The sequence below is a fragment of the Pithys albifrons genome, chromosome 1 (assembly GCF_047495875.1).
Source record: "Pithys albifrons albifrons isolate INPA30051 chromosome 1, PitAlb_v1, whole genome shotgun sequence".
Lineage (NCBI taxonomy): Eukaryota > Metazoa > Chordata > Aves > Passeriformes > Thamnophilidae > Pithys > Pithys albifrons.
In genome coordinates this window covers 125,706,790-125,733,081 of record NC_092458.1, presented here as the reverse complement: position 1 = coordinate 125,733,081, position 26,292 = coordinate 125,706,790, and the positions used below count along the sequence as shown (strand labels likewise).

At 48.5% G+C, this 26,292-nt stretch overlaps 2 protein-coding genes across 2 annotated transcripts in view; both read right to left on the bottom strand.

Annotated features, from left to right (window-relative positions):
* Positions 1–26,292, bottom strand: part of MRPS6 (mitochondrial ribosomal protein S6) — a 45,039-nt gene extending 18,747 nt beyond the window's left edge. Inside the window, exon 1 of the mRNA XM_071569077.1 lies at positions 25,324–26,292. Coding sequence (XP_071425178.1) covers positions 25,324–26,292 — 969 coding nt within the window. The remainder of the gene's footprint in view (positions 1–25,323) is intronic.
* Positions 1,791–25,413, bottom strand: SLC5A3 (solute carrier family 5 member 3). Its single transcript, XM_071567298.1, has 2 exons — positions 25,324–25,413; positions 1,791–10,439 (listed from the first exon to the last, which is right to left on the bottom strand). Exon 2 carries the CDS (start codon positions 10,157–10,159, stop codon positions 8,018–8,020), a length of 2,142 nt encoding a protein of 713 aa, XP_071423399.1. The 5' UTR covers positions 10,160–10,439; positions 25,324–25,413; the 3' UTR covers positions 1,791–8,017.

The window sequence follows — 26,292 nt, the reverse complement described above, 5'->3', positions numbered from 1 at the left end:
CAACTCAAAAAAAAAAACACCAAAAAACAACCCCAAACAACCAAAAAGCCAATCACCAAGTGCAACCTGCTGAGATGTAGGCAGAGCAAACCCAGAGGTGAAACCTCCTGGTGTTCCCTCTCCCAGCAGAAGAACATCCACAGGGCAAAGTGGGAAAGCCACGGCAAGGAGGGGGAACTCATTCCCACCATCTCCAGGGGTTTTTCCAGAGTCCTCTCCACACAAACTTGGCTGCAGCAGAGGGTGAACTGCCCCCAATCCCCCTGGCCACAATCCCACCCCCAAAGAAAGCCGAGAGCCTCCAAACACCAGGAAATGGGAGGCTTTGCCAACACAAACAGGACCAGCTGGTGCCAAAGAGGCTTCTTGAACCTCTCTGAAAAATCACTGAAATGGGAATCTGCTGAGTAAACATCCAATAAACTAATTAAACAACCAATTCATTAACAGCTGACTAATGCAAACACAGGAGTCCCACTCCCTCCTCCTGGCAATCACAAACCCAAGCCCAGTTTGCAGGTAGGAAAATGCTTATTTTTCACCCCAAACCCGAAGCTTCCTCTCCAAAAATGCTTTAACCATCGAAACAAACAACAGCAAAACTTCTCCCTTCCTTTTCCACCCCAGCAGCAAAAGAATAGAAGAATAATTTTGATTTATGCATTTTCTCAGCAGGTGAAAAACTGAGTTTAGATCCTTCTCAGTCTTGGCCAATGTCCCATGTCCAGAAGAGCATCTCAAATCTCAAAGCACAGGTGATTTCCACCACCTGTCCTTGCTGAGCCCTCACTGCTCAAGGCAGAGGTCACCATTCCCACCTTTTCCCAGTTTTAATGTGTCCTTGCAGGGGACAGGGATGGGAGGGAGAAGGAGGTGCAAGATCCATGGTGGGATTGCCCTGCCAGAACCTGGTGATGTTGGAATTTTGGCAAATAAAACCTGCTTGAAGGTTCCCTGCCCAAAGGCACCAACCCAAGCACTGCCCACCAGCAGCTCCAGGGAGGACACAGCACCTTCCTCAGGGCTGGCACAGCTTCCCTGGACAACCTGGGCACTGGGATGGACTTCCAGATCCCAGTCTAAACCAAACACAAGACACACACAGAGGGGCAATCCCAGAAGGGTCAACTGGGAAATATTTCAGGACACTCCAGAACGAACAGAAGGTGCTTCTGTCTACCAGGAACTCAAAGAGCAGCTGAACTGGGTATTTTAAGGAAAAAAAGAACCAAGAATTGGTTAAAGAGCAGCTGAACTGGGTATTTTAAGGAAAAAAGAACCAAGAATTGGTTAAGGAGCAGCTGAACTGGGTATTTTAAGGAAAAAAGAACCAAGAATTGGTTAAAGAGCAGCTGAACTGGGTATTTTAAGGAAAAAAGAACCAAGAATTGGTTAAGGAGCAGCTGAACTGGGTATTTTAAGGAAAAAAGAACCAAGAATTAGTTAAGGAGCAGCTGAACTGGGTATTTTAAGGAAAACCCACCATAATAATAATAATAATTTTGCACAATATCCAACCAGGTCCTCTCCTAGAGGCGGCTTCTCCCCCATTTTGTGCCCCAGGCCATGGAACATCATCCCAGTCCCACCTTCCCACACAATTGGCCTCCAGTTTCCTGCAGCCAAACTCTGCACCCCCATTTGGGATCCCGAGGCTCTTTCCCAAGACTCCAGGTTGGGTTTGCCCTCCCTTTGCTCCCAGAGGCCCTGGAATAGCAGGGATGGCAGAACATTCCCAAGAGCTCCACAAATCTCGGCCCTCTTGGCTCCTCGGTCGGGTTTGTTGTTTGTTTGTTTTTTTTCTCTATTTTTATTGAAACTTTGTACAGAAGTTTGAAACATTTCCATACAATACTTTTGGACAGGACAAAAAAAAAAATGCCATGGTAAAGGAATGTAAACTGCAAGAAAACACAGTCTGAAGTATCCAAAGACTCTCTAATAAGAGTGTGAGTTTGAAGACTAACGCAGGAGGCAAAATAATGTGCATACAGGATACAAAGAGCAGTTTCCACAGGGCCAGCAATGCTAACTAGGAGAAGTTTGCATCAGATTTACTTCAAAGATTGATAGCAATATGAGAATTCTATACACTAGACCAAAATTAATTTATCATACATCGTTTCTATGACCAAGAGCTCGTCATTAAGGACAGTAGCAACTTACAATATAATGAAGCTGTATTAATCTCATTAACACTTCTAACTCTAAATTCCTACTACAGTAATTGGTTTGGTTTTTTTTTCAGTATATTTGTCTTATAAGATCTGAAGAGGCCTTTAAATAACACTTTCCCCCCCCCCCCTCCCCAAGAGACCTTTGCTCCATTAGAGTGATCTTCTCTCCATGCCCATTTGGCTTTTAGTTCAAATCCAACCAGGGCCAAGGAAAAAAAGGCAGGTTTCAAATGTTATATGATATCATTTGGTTTTGGTCTGAAATGTATTTTTAGTTGAAGAGTTGTTGTTTTTTTTTTTTTTTAAAAAAAAAACCCAACACAACAACAACAACAACAACAAAAAAAAAAGGCAGTTCATTAAACTGGTATTTTATATAAAAATCCAACAGCAACAAAACCCAAAACTACTTCACAGATGCCTAAAAAAAAAAAACCAACCCCCCGTTCTATCAGATACACAATAAAGCAGCAGCACTTGGGACACTGTGCCTGGAAAAGAAGAGGATGAACCAAGAGACTGCTCGAGTGAGATTAGAAAAATTCTGCTTTCTTCTTGAAGAAGACTACTAACATTTTGCACAGCAACTATTTTTTATAACCACCTCATTTTAAAAAAAACGTGTGTTCAGAGACACAAAGTCCCCCCCGGGTGGCCCCGAGTGGGTCTGGGTGGACACCCCCGGGGACGGAGAAGGTCACCAGGTTGTCACCAAGATGTCACCACACCACGAGCTCAGGGGTGGAACACAAGGAAAACCAACAGCAGGGAAAGAAATCAAGTGGTTTGCAACCAAAAAAAAACAAAACAAAACCCAACCAACCAAGAGAGTTGTGAGATCTCACAGTGAAATCAGAAATGCTCATTATATGTTTACATTCTAGGACTACCTTAGGCCAATTAAAGCACATTAAACCATTGAATTATATACAAACATTTTCTCTTTAAAAAAGAAAACAAATGAAAACATTGCACAGAAATCTGCTTTTTTTTTTAACATCACATGACAAGGTTAGTTTTCTTTTCAAAACAATGACATTTAAGGGCACAGAACATACAGAATATACCAAATGAACAGCTGAGTAAATTCTGCTTCGCTGTACAAGCTAAATCCAAAGATTTCCTCAAAAAAAGCCGGAGCTCAACAACTCCAACTTCTTCCATGTATCCTGTTCTCTGAAAGGGAGACCATCTCCCAACACCACCTCTATCTTAGGATTTAAAAAAATAGATATATCAAAAAAATAAAGCTGTTTTAAAGTCGAAAGCATCTTCTCAGATCCTGGGATGGCTCTGCCCTCTCCCTGGGACTGGGCACGAGTCCATCCCTCTGCTCAGCTCCCAATCTCCTGGTGGCCCTTCTGGGATCAGGGGACACACAAGAGAGGGAAAAATACATCACACAATACAGACTGAAGGCCATTTCTATTTCTTACACTCTCCCAACGTTTCCTTCTAGTAAAAGCTACCAGGAAAAATTACCAAAAAAAAAAAACAAACTAAAAAAAACCCCTAAACTTTGGCAGAGAAAAAAGCATCAAATCAGTCAATAAAAAAAACTTAAATAAGAGCAGTCTCCCAAAATTTACTAATAAGCTCTCAAGAAGCCCTTTCCTTTTTTTTTTCTATTTTTTTTTACTTTTTATTTGTTAAATAAAAGGCTTCAACCATTTCTGGGAGAAAAGTCAAATATCTTAACAGAAAAGAAATAAGTTAAGGGAAATAACAAGAAAAAAAAAAGCTGTCATTTCAAAAATCAGATTTTCCAGCCTGTCATTCTCAGCTCAAGGCAATAAATAAACCAAGACAAAAGCCAAGTGTCCTCCTGGATCTCCTCCTGCACCACCACCAAGTCCCATCAAGGAGAAGGAGGAGGAAGAGGAGGAGGCCACAAGATTTATGGAACTGATTGTCCATTCTGGGAAAAAAAAAAAACAACCAAAAAACTTTGGAATTTCACCAGCCCCAAAAATTGGTGTTTCAACCAGACCTCCTGAACCCCTTGCATGGTGAGCAAAGGGATGTTCACGCCGTGGAAAGTCCTCCAGCACCTTCTCCCAAGGGCCACACTCAGGGCCAGGCACCTCCAGGCAGTTTGCTTGAAGCCTTATAAATACAGCTATTTTTATAATAAAGGCCTTTTAGTAAGTGGTTTATTTGCAGCAAAGAACATCAGCAAGTTCTGTGATCTCAACATCAGGAAAATAAGAAATAAACCCACATCTTCAGGTGCCTGATGAGAAAAAAAAACCCAACCTGGAGAAATAATTTGCTTAAAAGCTTCTTCACAATAACAAGTCCAAAGATGGGGGGGATGCAGAGTATTCATTTATTGAGCAATAATTAGGCTGCCTGCCAATTAGCACTGTGGTTCAGTGGCAGCTCCTTGGTTTGGGAAAAGTGGGAATGTTGTACGTGGGAGATGGAGCAGCTCAGGCTCCGCGTCTGTGAAGGACGTGACTCCCTCCCCCCACCCAAGGGTGACTCCCCCATGGACTGGGGGCACCCTGGGCAGGACACCTGGCAGTGAAACCCTTGGAGAGTCCTCCTGCAGGTGGGGAAGGCAAAGAGGAGCTCAACCAAGCAGGGGCACAGCCATTGGAAGCAAAGCCCTCCTCGGGTGGCCGCGAGAGCCGTGCCTTGGACTTGCCACCCTGTTAAGGCACCCTGGGGCAGAAGTGGGCAGGGGGGCAGCCAAGCCGGGGGGTCCCTGAGCAGACCTGGCTTCCCAGGTGGTGGCAAAGCGTTTGGTAACACCGAGAGCGAAGAGTTGGCAAAGCCTGGCAAAGCCAAAGGCGCTCCTAAAGACACAGGCCGAGTTCCCACGGGGCAGTGCCCGGCACACGAGGCTGTTCCTGTGCCAAGGGGGCACTGCCAGCCGGTCCCAGCCTTTGGAGAGGACACTGTTGGGCTGAGACTTATCTCCACCAAGTTGCTGGTTCTCGTCCCACTCACATCAAAAGTTGCCCAACGTTATTTTATCCTCCAGACAACAAACCCTCTCCCTTTGTGCATCTTCTCACCTCTCCCAGCTCAGCCCACCAAGGAAGTGGCTCGAGGTGCCATTCACTCCCATCCCATGATTTCACCACTGAAAAGGATTTAAAGTATCTTTCTGAACGAAACCAGCCACACAAATCACAAGAAAATGTGTCTTGTCACATCGAGATCAGGTGTGGGGACTCTCCCACACAGATTGCAACAACTTCCCAACTTTCCCACCTCCCAGTAGGCAAGTTCCCAGCAGCAACAACCAAGCCAAGTGGAGGAAAGTGGGGCACCTCAACCTCTGTTTGGAGTTTTGGAATGAATGAGATGCAAGTGGTACAAAAACACCACCAAAAGTAACAAAAACACACCCACAAAAACGGAATTGAACAATTTCCTCTGCAACCAGATCCGTGACCTGCTGAACACAGATGGGACCTGGCACTGCTGAGTGCTGGGAAGGAGCCCCAGGGGCAGCACCAACCCCAACTGCAGCTCTGCAAAGGGATTTCAGAGCAACTGGGGCTTGGTTCTATCACAGCTCTGCAAGGTGATTTCATAGGAATTGGTTTTCTTGGTTCTGGCTCAGCCCTACAACATGATTTCACAGGAACTGGTTCTTGTTTCTACTGCAGAGCTGCAAGATGATTTCAGAGGAATTGGTTCCTCTTTCTACTGCAGCTCTGCAACATCATTTCATAGCAACTGGTTCTTGTTTCTGTGCCAAGGAAATGTTGCTGGACCCTTGAATTGATGGTCCCTCAGATGGGTTTTGGCCCAGCCAGTTTGTTCTCTCCCAAGTCCTGAACAAGCTTGGGAGCAAAGACAACCAGAGGAACTATTTCCATGGAAAGCCTGGATATGACCACTGTGCTGGAGCATGGGGGGGTTTAATGCTGGAAGTGCAGCCACACTCTGGGAGCTCTGCACCCAAAAAAATGGTCCAAAGGGGACATGGATTGAGCTCTGAAACTTTTGATCTACTGAGCTGCAGGTGCTGCACACCTGGGACCTGCCCATCCCTGCCTGGGGGGTTCATCCTGCACCAGGAAACATCCCCAGCATCTCCAGCCCTACTAATTGTCTGCCAGAACATTTCTGGAGGAATCACGAGGGCAGACCTCGATTCCTGACACAGATTAGGGTGGGAATCTCCTGACACAGAATCCCTCGGGAGTTTTTTGGGGAGGCTGGTTTAGGTTGGAAGAATTAGGAGGAATTTCTTTACAGAAAAGGTCATTAGATATTGGAAAGGGCAGCCCAGGGAGGTTTGGAGTGCCCAGCCCTGGAGGTGCCCATGGCACTCAGTGCTCTGGGCTGGGGGACAAGGTGGGCATCGGGCACAGGGTGGGCTCAATCTCAGTGGTCTTTTCCAACCTCAATCATTCCAGGATTCCTCAAAAAAAAAAAAAAAAGGAGGTTTGAGAGGGTGAAAGGGGAAATGGGAGAAAACATGAGGCAAGAGGACTGTGGCAAATAAGGAGCACTTTCACCTCTCTCCCCCACCTCCCCTTCCTCTTGTTTGTTCCCCTCACAAACTTCCGTCTGCAGCAGCACCAGGGCTGGGCAAAGAACCTTCCCAACATGCCCAGCAGAGCAGAACTGCCCCTTTCCAGTGTGCAAAACAAACTGAGGACATGCCAAGCCTCCCATTTCTCTTCTTCCCATCTGGCAGAACCTACAAACACATTTTTCCCTAAAGAGAGGCTAATCCTAACCATGTCCTAAAGGTTTGGACACTGAAGAGGCTGAAATTATCTTCATGGCCTGGTGGCCATAAATTAGAACATCCATTTCACCTCAACATGAGGAAAAACATCCTTCCATGGAGGTGGCAGAGCCTGGCACAGCTGCCCAGGGAAGGTGTGGATTCTCCCTCTCTGCAGACACCCCAAAGCCACCTGGAGGTGTTTCCGTGCCACCTGCTCCAGGTGGCCCTGCCTGGGCAGGGGGTGGGACTGGGTGATCTCCTTAAAGTCCCTTCCAGCCCTGACGGTTCTCTGATTGTTCAACTTCAATATAAAACCCAACTAAAGAGTATTTCTTTTTCCATCTCCTCCCAGTGACAGTTGGTCATGTCCAGGCTTATTTTTGGTTTGGTTTGTTGTTTGGTGTTTTAACTCCTCAGGTTGTTTTTTTTTTTAAATACAGCAATTTTTCAGCACTGGAATTTACAGTAAAAGACAAAAATCTTCTTAAAAAAAAGACAGTAAGTGCTAACAACAATCATGTTTTAAGTGCTATAAAATGAGACAAAATAAGTCCCTGTTGTTGCCATAAAAAAGAGAAACTGGAAAAAAAAACCCCCTAACTAGAAGCAATGAGCAAAATGAACAAGTGCTAAGCTGGCCAAGGTAATACAGTTATTGTACAGGACGTGGATCACAGCTCTGCATTAAAAACCTTTTCACACAGCTTGAATCCCTTGGATTTTCCACACAGGTAAATGATTACTCGTTATCTTCACTTAATGCTGACTGAGCTGGAACTGCCTGACTTCAAACACAGCCACCTGCCTGCCTTTGGTATATTTATACATGTAAAAACAAAAGGTTAGTACTGCAAATGGAACAAAAAAAAAACAAAAAACAACACCCAACACAAAAAGGCAAAAAGAAAAAGCCACCACAGAACAGGTTCTGCTTTGAGCAGAGAGAGGACAACACGTCTCAAATGGTCTGGAAATAGGCTAAAGCTGAGTTGATCTTACAATTATAGCGTAAACAATGCCTGGGTTGTGGTTATGTTGTTTGAAAGTCAAAACAAAAGGAAAAAAAAAACCCAAAACAATCTCCAGAGACCTGTATCAACTTCTGTATGTTCAGCCATACCCTTAAAAGTTCACTATTCACTCACAAAGAGAAGTAGACAAACATGAATATTCCGAGCGAACACACACAGACCAGTCCAGTATTTAGTAATAGTTTAACTTTGGGAGTCTCTTCCAGCATTTGTAAACAAACAGTCTCTTCCTCGACCTCCCGAACAGCTCTCTTGGTCATGGTTTTACTTTTAAAGCCACAGAACCAGTCTATGAATTTCAAGTGTCTCTCTGTGTCCTCAGTCTCCTCCTCGTGCTTCTTCTCCCCCATCAGAGCCGCTTGGCCATTGGAGTAACAATCCACCGGCGTCTCGACCTCGGAGTGGCTGCCCGAGATCACCGGCGTGCTGTCGTCTCTGCAGGTCACCAGAAGGTTGATGTCCTCCGGCTTCAGGTTCTTCAGGTTCTCCTCGGACTTGCCGTTTGGAATGATGTGGTTGGCGTTGTCGTTGCACTTGAGGATGCTCTTCTCCTGCGCCTTGTACAGCTCCCCCTTGGCCGCCGCCTCCTTGACGCTCCTGTTCTTCACGGCCCAGAAGGTCGTGGTGCGCACCTGCTCCTTGGTGGGCGGAGGGGTCAGCAGGCTGACCACGAAGGTCACGATGCCGGTGATCCAGAACAGCGCCGTGGCCACGTACATGTAGTGGATGTTTTTGATGAAGCCCGGCCTCGTGTCCGGCTGGTCACACTCCGGAGCGCGGTAAATGAACGCCAGGATCAGGCGGATGGCGCCGAGCACGAACCCGGCCATGCCGCCGTAGAAAGCCCCCTGCTCATTGCAGCGCTTCCAAAAGATCCCCATGAGGAACAGGGCGGCCACCGGCGGCGTCAGGTAGTCCGCGACCTCCTGGATGTACAGGTACATCTGCCCCCCTTGCATCTCCACGATGATGGGCACCCAGGCGATGCTGATCACCACCATGAAGGCCACGAAGACCCTCCCGACGATCATCAGCTCGCGGGACGTGGCGCTTTTCCGGATGAGTTTGTAGACGTCGAGCGTGAAGATGGTGCTGGCGCTGTTGAAGATGGAGTCCAGGTCGCTCATGAGGGCGGCGATCATGACGGCCATCATGAGGCCCCGCAGCCCCACCGGCACCAGCTTCATCACCAGGCGCGGGTAGGCGATGTTGGAGCAGCCGGCCCTGCTCCCGCACACCTGGAAACAGTGCTCGGGGTTGATGCAGGCGATGTCGTCGGCAAACAGGATGCGCGAGATCATGCCCGGCACGACGATGATGAACATGGGCAGCAGCTTCAGGAAACCCGCCATCAGGGTGGAGCCTTTGGCATGAGCGATGTTTTTGGCGGCTAAAACTCTCTGCACTATGACTTGGTCGGCACACCAGTACCAGACGGAAGCCGGAGTCTGTCCCAGCAGGAATCCGGGCCAGGGAATGTCCTCGTCCGTCGGCTCGCGCAGCATTTTAAGAGCGTCGGGCTTTGGGTCGACGTTGCAGGCGTTGACGTTGGAGATGTTGTAGGTCAACAGGATGGACGTGATATTCGGCGCCGCCAACATGTACCTCCTCTTGACTTCTTCAAACCCACCGACCTCCGTGATACTTATGATCATGAGCGTGAGGGCCCCGATGATCATCAGCAGGGCCTGCAGGGTGTCTGTGTAGATGACGGCCACCAGCCCTCCGGTCACAGTCAAGAGCGCGGTCATTCCAATGAGGAGGATAACTGACAAATAGAGGTTCCAACCCAGCGACTCTTGGATAAAAAGCGCCCCCGAATACAAGTCAACCGAGAGTTTGGTGAAGATATAAAGAATTAGAGACAACGCTGCAAAATAGATCTGAATTCTATGCCCTCCGAACCGCTTGGACAAGTATTCGGGCATGGTGTACACTCCCGAGCGGATGTAGACGGGGACGAAGACCCAGCCCAAAAGCTGCAAAAGCATTAAGGCGTTGAACTCCCAGGCGCCCACGGCAAAGCCGCTCGCCGCTCCGGATCCTGCGAGCCCAATGAAATGTTCGCTTCCAATATTGCTCACAAACAAAGAGGCCCCGATCGCTACCCAGGTCATAGAACGCCCTGCCAAAAAGTAGCCGCTCACGGTGCTCCGATTGTATTTCCACATGGCAAAGAAACCTATGCACATGACCAGCACGAAGTACAGGGCCACAATGGCAATGTCTGCCGTCTCCAGAGCGGCCCTCATTGTGGAACCAGCCGGCGGCCACTTCTCGCCCCCCAGCCAGCCAACGTCTCTTAAACCAGTTAACCAATATCAACACTGCGGCTCAAATTCTTTGTCCCTTGGTTTGCTGTCCTGATGCTGGTGGCAGTGGTACATTTACTTTTCTCCGCTTCTCAACTGGGAATTTGGAACTTAGCACGCACTTTTAATCCACATTCCACAAGAGCATCAGCCTTAACTCAGTTGATGTAGGAGAAATTCTTAGTTGCAGCTAAGTTTAGTGAGGCCTACTGTACCAACCCTGCAAGGCAGCAAAGACAAAAGACAAAGATTGAATTAGAGAGGAATTTCATGAAGTAATGAGAAAAAATTTGAAGTGTAGTAAAACAATGACTGAACACCACAGATTTTTCCCCCTTTATACTTCCTGCTGTATTTATACCATCCACAACAGTCATCTTTGAATATTTGTAGAACCAAGCAGCAAAGCCTTTGGCCAAGGCGACTCCAATGCTTAGAAGTACCTTCAGAGACGCAGCAATTCGGGAGCACTGAAGGGCCCAAATTCCCCAGAACAAGGCAAGGAACACAAACACATTTCATTTTTCGTTACTTCAGTGTCTCACAAGTCTAATTCTCAAGCCACTAATCACATCTTCCTCTTCTAAGCAATCTTAGGAAAATAAAATTAAAATAACCCAACAAATGACAACCTCTACGGAGCTCAGGCCTGGCCAGTCATTCCCTGTATGGCTCCAGCTCCAAAAATCCTGATAGATCCTGGCACCACATGGATGCACCAGCTTCCAGAGCTAAAAAATTCAAAGTCAGAACACAGTCATAAAAACCCAGAAATTTAAAACCAGGTGGAGAATGGAGGTTATTCCACAGGTTTGAAGTGACTTTGGGGGTAAAATCACAGGGTTACGTTTTACTTGGGAAGCTCTTCATACACATCCCGTGGGATCCAAGGGAAGAAAACGTCCTGTTCAAGCAAATGGGAGAAGCAAAACCCTGCCTGACATCCCACTTGAGGTGGTTCTGTTGGGATTGTGCCTTTGGAATTTTTGGGAGCACCCCAGGCATAAGAAGCACCACGGGATGGATTGTGGGAGCAGTTGGATGTTCCCAGCATCCCTCTACATCCAACCATGGAGACATTCACCACCGTCAGAGGAGGAAGGTATGGAGGCAAAGCATCCCCTGCTCTTCTCTTCCTGAGGCCCCAGTCCCACCTGACATCACCCCAAAGCGTGTCAGGGAACAAACTTCACTTAGGCAAGCAGGACTGCAGAGCTCCCAGTGGAGAAGACAATAAAGACTTGCTGGCAGAGCTGGAGAAGCTGGGAGAGAAAGGGGCATTGAAGGAGACCTTGGCTCCAACCTCTGTCCTGGAGATGGGACACTCCCATCTCCTGTTTATGCCTTGGAAGGTATCATGGAATCCCAGACTGGGTTGGGTTGGGAGGGAGCTCAAAGCCCACCCAGTGCCACCCCTGCCATGGCAGGGACACCTCCCACCAGCCCAGGCTGCTCCAAGCCCTGTCCAACCTGGCCTGGGACACTCCCAGGGATTGGGCAGCCACAGCTGCTCTGCCCAACCTGTGCCAGGGCCTCATTCACCAACCCAAACCTTTTGATGGATTTGGGGAGTGCCAGACGTGGGATCCTTCCATTCCTACACTGGGCAAGGAAGGGAAGGGGAGACCAAAGCACAGCACAAAGAGCAGAACAACAAACCTTTAGCAGGCAAGATCATTAATTACAGAGAGGAAGGCACAGGGTCTGAGTCCACTCCTCTTTCCCACCCCTTGGGGATGGTGATGCCCACACAAACCCCCAAATCCCTGGAGATCATCCCTGCCCACAGGACCCACCACCAGGCTCACCAGCCTCCCCTGGCAGGAGCTCTCTGGCTGAAGTTCTCACTGTCCTACTAATGAATGATTAATACCAACAGCCAGATAACAGATTCTAATATCTGGCTGGGTTCTTGTTTAGCATCCCTGAAAAATATTCCTGGTGTGTGCAGAGTAGATAAACCCACCACAAATTCCAAGAGAGTGAAGGCTGACAACACACACTTTGCCCCTTCGTGTCGAAGGGACTGATGGTGCTGAGGTAAAAATGTGCATTTCTTGTGGATTTTCAAAAGAGATCCCAGAAAACCCCAATTTCAGCCTTGAGGAGAAAGTCACCGTCGTATCATTCAGACAATGTGGCTGTTTGTCCAAAGAAGTTCAAAATTAACAAAAAAATAATACAAAATACAGGTCACTAAAATAAATATAATTAAAAGCAGATAATAAAAATACACTGAAAGTATTAGAAATACAGCAAAACGTAAAATATAAAACATAAAATATACATAATAAAAATATACAGTGAACATATAATAAAATATTTGATAATATAGAGAATAAGAATATAGATAATAAAACACCACCTAAGGGTTCCCAGCAGGACAAAGCCAGAGAGGAACAGGGATATTCCTTGTGCTGGAGTTCCAGCCCATAACCAAAGGCTGTGGAGACGTGGCCCAAGATGGGCTGATTACAGCAGGGAACTAAATTTGTAATTTCTCCTACGCCTCAAACCACAGATGTATTTTAAATTCTTCCAGAGAAGAATTCCCATTTATTCCCCATCCACCAATCCAGGAGGAGTTAAGTGCTCCATTGGCTTAATCCAACCCCAAATTATAAACACTCCACTCATATGACGCAGTCAGAGACAAGTCCACTGTCCTATTCTTGGGTTTAAGCACTTTGAATAGTGTTGTGTCTTTCACTCTATTCAGCTAAAGTTTCAACTTGGTTATGTTTATACCTAAAATATAAATATTTAAGGAAAGGGGAAGAAAGATTTTTACTCAGACACAATAAAAACTCCTATAGACAAAGTAAGAAGAGTAGCAAGATAAAGAAATAGTAATTGGTATTTTCCCTCTTCTGTTGTGCTCTGTTACTGCAAAGTGTTCAACCTGAACTGGAGTTCCCCTCCCACCACCTTCTCTGTGGGTTCATCAGTGACCTTGCAAAAATATCCCCCACAGAAATAGGAAGAAATCACATAAACAGTATTAAAACTAGTTCTGCTTGATAAAAAACGTGCTCCCCCATCCCTGGGAGTGTCCAAGGCCAGGCTGGACAGGGCTTGGAGCCACCTGGGCTGGTGGGAGGTGTCCCTGCTCATGGCAGGGATGGGACAGGACTTGAGGTCTCTCCCAGCCCAAACCACCCTGCAATTCTGTGTCTCCAAGTGTGTCAGCATTAGATGCAGCTGCCCTCAAATAAATTGTGACATTCCTCAATTAAAAACACTTCCCCAACTCCAGCAGGGCTCAGTTCTAACCAAAATGAGCACCATGTGAACCTCCTGCAGCATTTCCATGGGAAGGCACAGCCAAGACCTCCCCTCAAGCCCCCCCCAGACCTGACCCATCATCTTCTTGCAACCTGAATTTTTGGAAGATGGAAAGTTTTCAGCAGGCTCCCAAACTGGCTGCACTGCCACTCCCTGACAGCCCTGCAGGAGCTTCTTGTACCAGTTTCTTAGACCTAATTCTAAAATAACCCTGGAACTTTTTTTTTTCCTTCATTAGGAAAATGAGTCTTGTCCCTCTGAACTTGCAGCAAGTTTTGCCCTCCAGTCTTACAAAGGACTTTGGAGATGCCCCATGTGAGTTTAATCTCAAGTTATTAGAACAGTGAACGTTGTGGCACTGACAGAAAAAAAAAAAAGGAAAAAAAAAGAGACAGAAAGACAGCCCTGCTGCCAAGGACTGGGAAGTTTTATTCCCCTAAGGCTGTTTTCTGGCTGGATTATATCAAAGACACAAAACAATGTGCTTCCCTCTCGTCTGGAGATAGAGGCTGCAGCTCTGGGCAAACAATTCAGATGTTTCTCTTCTTCTTTAAGGCCAAGAAAAAGCCTCAAGTAAGTCCCTGGAGAGACATCACATAATGTGAAGCAGACCCAGGGTGGGATTTTTAGGAGAAATTTGTAGGGTTGGTCTAAAGGGAAACTTTCTCCACAGAGCTTTTCTAATAAAATGGGGTTTAAGACATGCCAGGATCAAACTGCTCCAGCCCTAAAGCAACTATTTGTTCTCAGCTCAGTTGTCTTCCCATTAGATGGGAAGTTCCTCAGTTCTTCCCTTTTTCTTCATCAATCCCAGAGTTTTAAGGGCTGATTTGGGGGTGCAGATGCCCACAGGTCACACAGGAGTGTCCACTGGCATCAGTAAGCAAATTAAGTGTTAGGTTTTATTCACAGGCTTTTATTGGAAACGTTTTCCCTCTCCACCTACTTGACCCAGGAGTATTTGAACTCCTACCTGGAGCATTTCACCTCTGAACAAACTCTCCTGCTTGAAAATGACTCCAGATTGGCAGACTCAACACCTGGCTGGAAAACTCCAACTCTCTCCCACAGAAAAAGGAATAAATAACAGAAGTCTCATGCCTGGACCAGGGTCTGTCCAACATCCAACCCCTGGGGTGGCTTCTCTGGACCCCTCACACTGCCATGGACACATGAGGGAGTTCCCACCTGCCCACAGGGCTGGCTGAGGCAGCCTCAGGAAAAAACCTCTTGGGAATAATTAAAATAAAAAAAAACCACAAAAAAGGAGGAAAAGCTCTAGAACAGGGGGAAAAAGAAGAGCACAAAAGCTCTTGATGGAGGAACTGATCCATAACAACTCCTGCAGTGCATGCCCTTGAGAAGGCAGAGACCATCCCTGCCAGCTGCAAAGCAAACCCCTCAGCACCCAGGGCAGCAGCCTGAGGACTCCCCTGGCAGAGCAGGGGCAGGGGCAGAAATGCCACCTGTGACACACCTGGGGGGCATGGGGAGCAGGAGAGCTCAGGGCTGAGCTGGAGCATCCATGGATAACTGAGCTGAGGTCTGGACAGGCTGCAGGAGCAGAGGACCAGATCTCCTGGAGCCACCTGGCCCAGCAGGGACCTGCTGAACCTGCTCTTCTCAGGGCACTGATCATCACCCCCCCTCAATCTGCCCTGCCCCTGGAGGGCACAGATGCCACAGAGCCAACCCCACAGGGCACCACCACCAGGAAAAGCCCATTTGAGGGGCAAGGTCCAGGGCACCCACTCAAAGGGGTTGTTTCAAACATGGAATGAAGTGCTTTTGGCTGGGGGGTCAGGAATTGCTCCAGTTCTGGTCTTCATTTTAGTGCAGCACCAGAAAAAGCAGCTTGTTCCACCATAAATTCCTCTTGATCCTTCTCTAAAGAATTGCTGAGGGAGACAGGAGAGAAATCAGTAACCTCAGAGCAAAGGAAACAGGAATGTCACATCCAGGGCCACTGCAGGAGCAGCTGGAGGGATGTGATGCCAACTGCAGGGCACTGGGGCTGCCACTGGGAGAGCAGGAGAGCAATTTAATTGGCATTTTTGGGGGCTTTTAAAACCATTCCCCCCCATCCCAAACATACCCCACCTATTCAGTGTCCCAAATCAAGGAGGGGAGAGAAGGCAGAAGATGCTCCAACACTCCAAAAGCACAGGAGAAGCCACAGTCCTGCTGAACTGCAAAGCAAGAGGAGCAGGGGCTGTTTTCCAGCACCAGCAGTGCCCCAAAGCCACTCTGTGCCACTGCCTGTGCCATTCCCACTGGCATGGTTTCCTTGGGCATGAGTCAGTGCCCAGCACTCTGGCAGGAATAAGACTCATTTGATTCCACTGCTCCTCCCCAAACTCCAAGCACTAAAGGGGAAGGGGTAAAGTGGGCACAGAAAAGGGGAGAAAAAGTGCCTATTTTTGGTTAAAATGCAGAGATACCAGAAAGACAAGAGTGTCTTCTCCATGCCCACCCAGACATCAGGCAGCATCTTAGGCAGGCCTTAAATCATCAGCTTAAGCCAGTCCTATTGCTCAGCACCAGGACAAGGGGGCACGATGGGCTCAAGCTCTGCCAGGGGAAACTGAAGTTGGAGAGCAGAAAGAAATTCTTTGCAGAGAGAGTGCTCAGGGATTGGAATGGGCTGCCCAGAGAGGGGGTGGATTCCCCATCCCTGGAGGGTTTGAAACTGGGATTGGCCATGGCACTGAGTGCCATGATCTGGTAAAGGGACTGGAGTTGGACCAAGGGTTGGACTTGATGATCTCAGAGGGCTTTTCCAACCCAATGGATGTGGCACTGAGTGAGAATCCAACACATCTTGATCCAACCCCACTGTGATCACCAGCCATGATCTGGTAAAGACACTGGAGCTGGACCAAGGGTTGGACTTGATGATCTCAGAGGGCTTTTCCAATCCAATGGATGTGGCACTGAGTGAGAATCCAACACATCTTGATCCAACCCCACTGTGATCACCAGCCCAGGGCACAAAGTGCCCTGGGCTGGTGATCACAGTAGGGTTGGATCAAGGGTTGGACTTGATGATCTCAGAGGTGTCTTCCAACCCAATCCATTCTGTGATTCTGTGATTCTATTCCACACAGGAACTGGAAGAAAAGAGGGCAGAGGAACCGAGTGGGCACGTGGGTGTCAGGAATTGAGGGCACAAGGGTGGCAAGGAGGGCATTTCAAAGCGAGGGGCAAGGGGGTTTCTCTTTCAGGGAGGGGGTGGCAAAAAAGAGACGGTTCTGGGCTCATGCAGCATCCCCCAGGGTTGGCACTGCCCGGGCTGCATGGCAGGGCATGGCATGGCATGGCAGGGCAGGGCAGGGCAGGGCAGGGCAGGGCAGGGCAGGGCACTCCCAGCTGGAAGGGGCAGAGGGACACAGAGCCCAAGGGCTCCAATTGCTGCCTCTGGCAACTTGAAGGTCATTCACACAAATGTGGCTGTTTGTCCAAAGAAGTTCAGAATAAAAGAAAAAATTTATAATACAAAATATAGATCATTAAAATAAATATAGTTAAAATTAGACTATAATGAAAATACAAAAATAATGAAAATATTATAAAATATAAAATAATAAAAATATAAAAATAATTAAAATATAATCAAAATATAAATTAATAAAAATATAATGAAATATAAAATAATAAAAATATAATAAAAATATAAAAATAATAAAATATAATAAAAAATAAAAAAATAATAAAATATAATGAAAATATAAAACAATAAAAATATAATTTAAAAAGTAATTAAAATATAATAAAAATATAAAATAATAAAAATACAATGAAATATAAAATAATAAAAATATAATTAAAATATAAAAATAATAAAATATAATGAAAATATAAAACAATAAAAATATAATAAAAGTATAAAATTAAAATATAATAAAAATATAAAATAATAAAAATATAATGAAATATAAAATAATAAAAATATAATAAAAATATAAAATAATAAAATATAATGAAAATATAAAATAATAAAACTATAATAAAATATAAAAATAATAAAAATATAATAAAAATACAAAAATAATAAAAATACAATAAAATATAATGAATATGTATAATATATAATAAAATATAATGAAAATATGGAAATAATAAAAATATAAAAATAATAAAAATATAATAAAAATACAAAAATAATAAAAATACAATAAAATGCAATGAATATGTATAATTTATATAATAAAAATATAATGAAAATATGAAAATAATAAAAATATAAAAATACTAAAAATATAATAAAAATATAAAAATACTAAAAATACAATAAAAATAAAAATAATAAAAATACAATAAAAATAATTAAAATATAATAAAAATACAAAAATAATAAAAATACAATAAAATATAATGACTATGTATAATATATAACAAAAATATAATGAAAATACTAGAAATACAGTAAAACAAAACATAAAATATATAATAATAAAATATATGTAATAACAATAGACAGTGAACATATAAGAAAATATTTGATAATTTATAGAATAAGAATATAGATAATAAAAAACCACCTAAGGGTCTCTACCAGGCCAAACACTTTCACTGCCCCAAATTAATATGAGGAATTACTTGGTCCCAAGAGCAACAGCAAGAGAGTGGGTAAGACAAGGCCAAACAGACAAGTGTTTGATTTTGGAGTGGATTTGGGAGCACTTCAGCCCCCTGGACATGGAGGACAAACCTCTAATGAGCATCTTATAAAAGCCCCCTCAGGAAGTGCTGAAGGTGCCCCTTTTCCAGCTCAGAGTTGGGATTCACCTGCTGGTTATCACCACACAGCAGTAACTTGCCCATTCCAAGCCAAAAAAAAATAAGGATTTTACCCTATTTGAAGAGCATTTTGGCTTCACAAGACTTGGGGAAGGAGAAAAAAAGTAGTGCCACTGTCACTGGGCAAAATCCTAGGAAGAAATCCTTCCTAGAGGAGTGAAAAAACAAACCCAGATTGTTAAAGCTTATTTAGGACTTCCCCAAGTTGCCCTCACATTGATGGCTGCCCACAACCTTTCCAAGAATATAAAACAGCTCGAGATTTATGGCAAGGTGAGACACAAGTTTCAGGGGGATTCATATTCCCAGAAATTTAAGTCTGAGGCTCTCCAAGATTCCTCTTGCAAGGCTTCTGATCCTTCTTGGGGATTTTATGGGAGCAAAACTGGGCTTAAATAAAGGCATGTTGGTTATAAAACAACTGTCCTACACCAAGCTGTGCAATCCCCTACTTTGAAAGTCACCAAACATTGATTTGTTTTTCTAATAGTCTCAAACACATCAACTCCACTGAAAACATTCCCCTCCTATATCCATGCTCTGCATGTACTTTGCTTTTTAACTATTATTCCACAGGTATTTGCCTAAATGAAAACAAGGACTGGCTTGGAAGGGGACAAACCAGGGTTACAAAACAGCAGAACAGTTCCCAGGCAGTTCCTGACCCTTCCCTCACACCATCTCCTTTTTTTCTTGCCCTTCTCCTCCCCAAGGGGATGAGTTTTCTTTAGAAATTCATTTCCAGCCCCAGGATTTGCACTGGAGCTCCCAAAGTGCAGCTCCTTCACTTCCACCTTCCACACATTTCCTTCCCATCCTTCCCATTCCACATCCACACCATTCATTATATTTGCATCTCTCTCCTTGCACTTATTTCCCCTCCCTTTCACCTTCTTATCAGCAAAATGGACACTGGAGGATATTTTGGGTGGGAAGGGACCCCAAAACCCACCCAGTGCCACCCCTGCCATGGGCAGGGACACCTCCCACCAACCCAGGCTGCTCCAAGCCCTGTCCAGCCTGGCCTGGGACACTCCCAGGGCTGGGGCAGCCACAGCTGCTCTGGGCAGAGATAAAAAAGCAAAATAAGTTACCTGATCAACAATCAACAACTGCCAACAAAGCATTTTTTGGGTGGAAATTTGCCAGGGTTATGGCTCTGGAACGAGGGAACTGGAGAAATCAGGACATGTAAAGAAAGCAAGAACTTCCATAGTTACAAAATACACACGAAAGATTAGAAAGAAGAAAAACACACAGAAGCTGAATTAGCAGCTTATTCTTAGTGATGTAATGGGCTTTTTTTTTTAAAAAGGAGTCAGTCACTTGTGAGAGGTTTTACAACAGTGGAGAGCAATGATGGTATTTTGCACAACTCTGCTTTTCCAAGAGTTAAAGGGCAGCCAGTCTGCTCCAGGCTGAGGTTTAGAGGCAGCTCCCTGTTCCTATCCCAAATAAATCCCCACATCCACACAGAGGGAACACACCACGACCAAACACAGCCAAGAGGGAAGTGAACTGCTGAGGGGCAAAGAGAAGTTGGATCTGGAAGGTTAAGCCACCATTGCTGTCCCCTGAGAAGGGAGTGAATAGTCCCACTGAATCCTGCCCAACATCCTGCCCCAACACTCAGGGTGGGGAGGGAGAGGGGCAGAGGGAACCAGGGAACCCTCTCTGATACCCTCACACTGCACTTTGTGAACCAAGAGGGGTCTGAGTCCCTTATCCTGCCCATAAACTCAGTCCCCACCTTGGCCAACTTTCCCAACTCACCTCAGTAACAAGTCTCAGCTCTAAACTTAAACTGGGCTTGAATTACTTTGTAGAAGAGATTAATCCTCCACCTCCTCCCCTGCCCACGCCAGGCACGGATCCCACACCTGGCACAGAGGCCAGCCTGGAACATGGTCCTTTTTTAAGACTGCAAATGGCAAACATCAGGCAAAGGGCAGGTGCTCCAGTGCTGTCTGCACCCCAGGATCCCAAATCCACTGCTTCCTATGGAATGCTTAAGGCAGAAAGCAAAAAGCTGCTTCCTCCAGGACAGCAAACACCAGATCTTGTCGTTTTCCAGGCTTGTCTTTTAGTCCCAAGTTTTTGGTCTTCTTTCCAGCACCACTGGATCCTTCCCTGCCAGTGAAGAGCCTCTTACAGCCTCTAAAAATGTCAGTGGAATTAGAGGAAAACTTCTGTGCAATTTTAACCTGCTCAGCAGGGAAGGGGGGAAGGGAAAAATGTCCAATTCCACTGAAACAACAGGTGGGTTCACCAGAAAGGGAAGAAAATAAAACCAGTATCTTCCTGCTCCCTTCTCCCCCCTCCTTCCTGGCAGCTGAGACATCAAAAGCCCAATTGCTGCTGCTGCCCACACAGCAATTAAGTGGAATAGTCAAGATGTCAAGCAACACCAACTGCCCATTTACTTTGGCCTTCCTAAAATAGCTGCCAATCTCCACAGGGCAGGTAGGGAATGTCTGAGACTGGCAACCCTCTCCAAAGGCAACAAACAGATGCTGAAGGCAAGTCCTGTTGTGTGAACAGGTCTGGAAAAATGAGAGCCCACATTCAGGGCAGGATAATTATTAATGTTATTTGGAGGTGTCCAAGGCCAGGCTGGACAGGGCTTGGAGCAGTCTGGGCTGGTGGGAGGTGTCCCTGCCCATGGAAGGGGTGGCACTGGGGGGGCTTTGAGGCTCCTTCCAACCCAATCCATTCTGGGATCACAGACATGGGTGGGTGTCTGTCCCAGTCCCTGCCCACAGCAGGGGTGGCACTGGGTGGGCTTTGAGGCTCCTTCCAACCCAATCCATTCTGGGATCACAGACATGGGTGGGTGTCTGTCCCAGTCCCTGCCATGGCAGGGGTGGCACTGGGGGGGCTTTGAGGCTCCTTCCAACCCAATCCATTCTGGGATCACAGACATGGGTGGGTGTCTGTCCCAGTCCAGGGACTTGCTGAAACGAGGTAATTTAATTAGGCTTTAAAGTATGACATATATTATGTATTTGTCCTCTGTTACAGGCAAAGTGATGTAGTATATACATAAAATAGTGCTAATAAAATATGGATAAGCTTCCTCCTTTTCAGTGAAAAGCTCTAAAATATGAATTATTTGCCAGCTGTCCCTTCAGTTCAGCTCCAGTTCCAAAGGTGATTGGCAGACAGGTGTCCTGTGCTCTGCTCTGCCTGACAAGGTGGTGATCAAAGGTCACACCTGATGATCTTGGAGAGCTTTTCCAAGCTAAATTAGGATTCTGGGAACACCACCCTGTGCTGTGCCTGTGCTGGGGTGCCAGGATGCCCAATGCCCTGGGAGGGTCTGGCATTGGTGCCCTGAGCTCACCCAAAAGAGCAGCAGAGCAACAGGGAGGCACTTGCAGCTCTCTCTTCCTTCCCTGTGCCCCCCAGTTCCCTCCACGGGCTCCCAAGGGAGTTCCAGCAGGAAGGGGAAGCCTCCCTGAAGAACTCCCCTGTCTCCAGCAAGCCACAATTCCTGCTGCTCCACCAGCAGGTCCTGCCCTGCCCTGCCAAGGTCCTGCTGTGCCCAGGATGGTCCTGCTGTGCCAAGGACGGTCCTGCTGTGCCAAGGACGGTCCTGCTGTGCCAAGGACGGCTCTCCTGGGGGAAAATCAGCAATAATTAGAAACTCATCTCCTGGTCTGCCCAGGGAAGTTCAGGCCAGGAGCAGCTGAGTCTCCCCAGGCTGCAGCCTCTGGCTCAGGCTCCTGGGCAGCTGTTGTGGGGTTTGCAGACCCCTGGGCACGACCCACACGGGCTCCAGGATGCCCGTGGGTCCCTTCCAGCTTGGTGTGGTCTGGGATTCTGTGACTGCCAACAGCAGAGAACAGTGGCAAAACCTGCCCAAACCTGCCCTCCAACTGCCCAAGCTCCCCTGGCTATTATTTATTTGCACCCTCAAGTGGAGAAAACACCAGACATAAATAAAACTCACCATTTCTACTCTAAGCTCCTGTCACTTCACTGACCTCAAACCTTTCCCAAGGTATCTCCTCCACATCCTCAGACACAAAGCAAGTCCCTCACTCTTCAGATACACTGACACCACAGAGCAGGGGGGTTGTCATTTATTCTGGGGGTGCTTTTAGGGTTTCTTTACTGTTGTTTTCCCACGAGTCCCTGACTGGGGTCTCTGCTAATGAAAGATTCTATGTTTGCAAATAGTGCAAGTCCATTACCCCTCAAACCAGAACAGAGAGAGGCTGCTCAGCTTTGAACTCAAAGTCATGAGTTTTTGTGGAAAGTACACACAGACAAAGCTGGAAAGTGGAAGTTTTCCCTCCTGTCCCCCAGCACCCCAAAGTGCTTCATTCTTAAGGCATAAAAGGAAAGGAAAGAGGCTCTGAGGAGTCAAGCCATGAGGAGACACGGGAGCATCAGGCAGGACCAAGGGGTTGGGCTGGTCCTCAACAGGGTTTAAAGCAACCAAAAGAAATTGGAACGATTTTTCCTGCCCAGATCTATGAGAATGCCAAGGTAACTATTAAAAAACACAGTTGTGGGAGAGGAAAACCCCCCAGAAGCACCAAGTTTGCCACTGCAAAGAGCCAGGAAGGTCTAGAAGGGTGAGGTTTGCACTCGGGGTGCTCAGAGGAGATAAGGACAAGAAAGACAAGTGGCAAAGGTTTGCTGGGTTTTTTGGAAGGCAGGGGTGCTGTCACAGGGGAGGGAGGACATCACAGACACAAGAGAAGAGGCAGCACTTGCTCACACTGAAGTGGCACCAGAACACACAGCCCCTGGCAGGGCAGGACCTGCCCAGGTGCCCCACAAGGAAGGGGTGAAAGAGCAAAGTCTTACTCAGGATTGTGTGTGATCCCTCCAGCTTCTACAGGAAGGAATTCTGAAGTCAATCCACTATTTCAAACTGGTTTACTAGTCCCACATTTTGACTAATTTAAGTTAGTATTACAGGCAGGATCATGGGGGGCATCAGAACAACCCTCCTCGCCAGGATTCAGCAGCACCACATGGCACAAAACCACCAGAGAAATATTTTTCCAAGTGTTCTTGTGCCACAAGAAAGGCAGGAGCAGCAAAACACTGGAACACAAAACCCACCCAGATCTGGTGTGCTGTCAACAGCCCCAAAATAGCAGCACCTACAGCCAGACTCTACTAGTTACAACAAGATGGGGTTAAAAACAGCACACCTGAACCAAAACTTATGGATTTTAACGTATCAAAGAGCTAAAAAAAGCACCTGAAGGTGCATCTATCTGGAAAGAACATGCTGGAGAGTCAAACTTCAAAGAGGCAAAGGCTGCCGATATTAAATCCTGAGTGCATCGATGCCCATTAGAAGCATCTTGGAGCTAAAAGCTCATCCTGCATCTCCACGGCCAGATCCTGGAAACCAAAGGTCCTTTCCAGCAGAGAGCACTCCATGGCATCCTTTCAGAGCAAGTCAGGGGATTTCTGCCTCGGTATTCTGTCAGATTTGCTGCACTTTCTGCCCTGCATTCCCAGTGCCTGCACAGCTCAAAGCATCTCCCACCCCAACAGCGCGGCTGGGAAAGCATCTCTGGCTTAATCCAGCGATGGGGAGGGGAAAAAAAAATCAAGGGAAAAAAAAATAAAAATTAAAACAATGCCAGGTTGCCAACCGAGCCGAACCCCAGCGTTTTCCCCGAGCAAAAGCTGCTCGGAGGCGGCTGCTGCGTTTCTCCGCTAGAGGACTCAGGTGAGATGTTTCTACTACGGCTCCCGCAGTTAAACCGCGGGGTGAAAAAAAAAAAGAAAAAAAGCCCATACGGGGAGCGGAGCGGCGGCTGCTGCCATGTGGCTGTGCCATGCGAAATGAATGGAAATGTACTAGTGCATGCGGCAGAAACACCGCACACACCGCACACACGCACGGCTGGCAGCGTGGTGGGTGCCAGTGCTGCCAATGCTGCTGCCGCAAACCAAGGGCACATCCAGCGCTGGGGCCGCGCTGGGCTGGATCACAGATCTCAGATCAGATCACAGATCTCAGATCACAGATCAGTGATCTCAGATCACAGATCTCAGATCACAGATTATCACAGCCCAACGCGAGGGCTCCGCGTTCCAGCACCAGCACTGCGTGTTACGCTGGAAAGTGGCACATAAACAAAGGCTACAGAAGGTGCCAGAGAAGGGCCAGCACCAGCTTTAATTCCCCCCCATCTGCCCAGAGATGCTCCTGGTTTATTAGTATTATTTTTCTCCCCCCGCACACACACACACACACACACACTGACTCGGCTCTTGTAAAACAGCAAGGGCATCCTAACCAGGCTTATCGTCGCTCTGCCAAACCCAGCCGAGGGCTGGTGGCAGCGCCAGGCACCTTCCCGGGGCGATACGGCCGTATCGGCCCCGCTCAACCCGGGTGGGCATCGGCGATGGGGGGGGGGGGTGGAATTCAGCCCTGGCACTGCCCTGCTAAAACCCGCACCGGGGGGCTGCGGGCAGCGAGTCCCGCCGTGGGGACCACCCCGAGGCCTCCCAAAGGCGAGGGCACCTGGAGATGGGGATGCCGTGACCCAGGAGGTGCCCAGCAGAGCCAAGGCAGGTGCAGGGGGGGTGGATGCAGAGGGAGAGGGGGATGAATGCAAAGGGAGAAGGGGATGGATGCAGAGGGAGAAGGGGATGGATGCAGAGGGGCACGGAAAGGGCCAAGTTCGCCCGCAGTGAGGATGGATAAATGCATCGGTGCGGCGGAGCGAGGAGGGATCTCCTTACCTGCGGCCCGCGAGGGTGGGGGGAAAGGGCACTGCGGCTCTGGGGGAGCAACTCGGCCAACTCTGCAAGGGCGCGGGGAGGGAAAATGCGGAAGGGGGGAGAGGGCACGGAGAGACACGCGGAGCGAGCGCTGCGACAGCGCCGGGGCGGGCGGGCAGGGCCGGCCGGGCCACGCGGGGCTGCGGGGCCAGCGGGGACACCGCAGGGACAGCGCGGGGACAGCGGGGGTACAGGGGGTGTGCCAGGTCCCACCTGCCCCCCTCCCCACCGCCCGTGCCCGCTCCCGCACTCACCCTCTGCATGGCTTTCAGGATCAAAGCCAGTTCATAGCGGGGCATCTCCGAGCCGCGGGCGGAGCGGGCACGGGCGGGGAGGAGGGGGCTGCGGCGGCGCCGGAGAGGAGGAGGAGGGGAGAGGAGGAGGAGGAGGAGGAGTGCAGAGGAGGAGGAAGGCGCTCCCCACGGCTCCTTCCCGCGCGGCTCGGGCTGCACAGACTCACGGCCGGGCAGGCGCGGCTTAAAGGGCGCCGGCGCTGCGCAGGCTCTGCCCAGGCTCTGCCCAGCCCGGCACCGCCCCCGCCCCGCGGGCCCTGGGGGGGGGCTCCGGGGCTGCCCCTGCCCGCCCCCTGCCCGGGGCGCTCCGGCCGCGGGACCCCCGCGCCGCCTCCCCCGCGGGGCTGGGGGCCAGCAGCGCCCGCCCCCGGCCCGGCCCGGCCCGACTGCTGCGGCTGCTCGGGCCGCTCGGGCCGCCGCTCCGGCTGCTCCCGCCGCCGCTGCTGCTGCAGGGAGTGGAAATTTCCACTGCGCCCGCCCCCCGCCTCCCCCCGCCGCGCTCGCAACGCACCGAGCCCGCACACGGCGCGGGGGGGCGGCCGCGGGGCTAACGGCGCCCGCACGTGGCGGGGCGGGCGGGGGTCCCGCACGGTGCGGGGGATGCGGCGGGACCCGCACATGGTGGGGCAGGCGGGGGTCCCGCCGGTCCCGCACGGTGCGGGGGATGCGGCGGGACCCGCACATGGTGGGGCAGGCGGGGGTCCCGCAGGTCCCGCACGGTGCGGGGAATGTGGCGGGGCCCGCACACGGTGGGGCAGGCGGGGGTCCCGCAGGTCCCGCACGGTGCGGGGAATGCGGCGGGGCTCGCACACGGTGGGGCTGGCGGGGGTCCCGCAGGACCCGCACGGCGCGGGGGTCCCACAGACGGCGGGGCTGGCGGGGGTCCCGCAGGTCCCGCACGGTGCGGGGGATGCGGCGGGACCCGCACAT

Bases quoted from the DNA above. Each gene is read 5' to 3' on its own strand.
- SLC5A3 (XM_071567298.1), bottom strand. From the start codon at position 10,159: ATGAGGGCCGCTCTGGAGACGGCAGACATTGCCATTGTGGCCCTGTAC.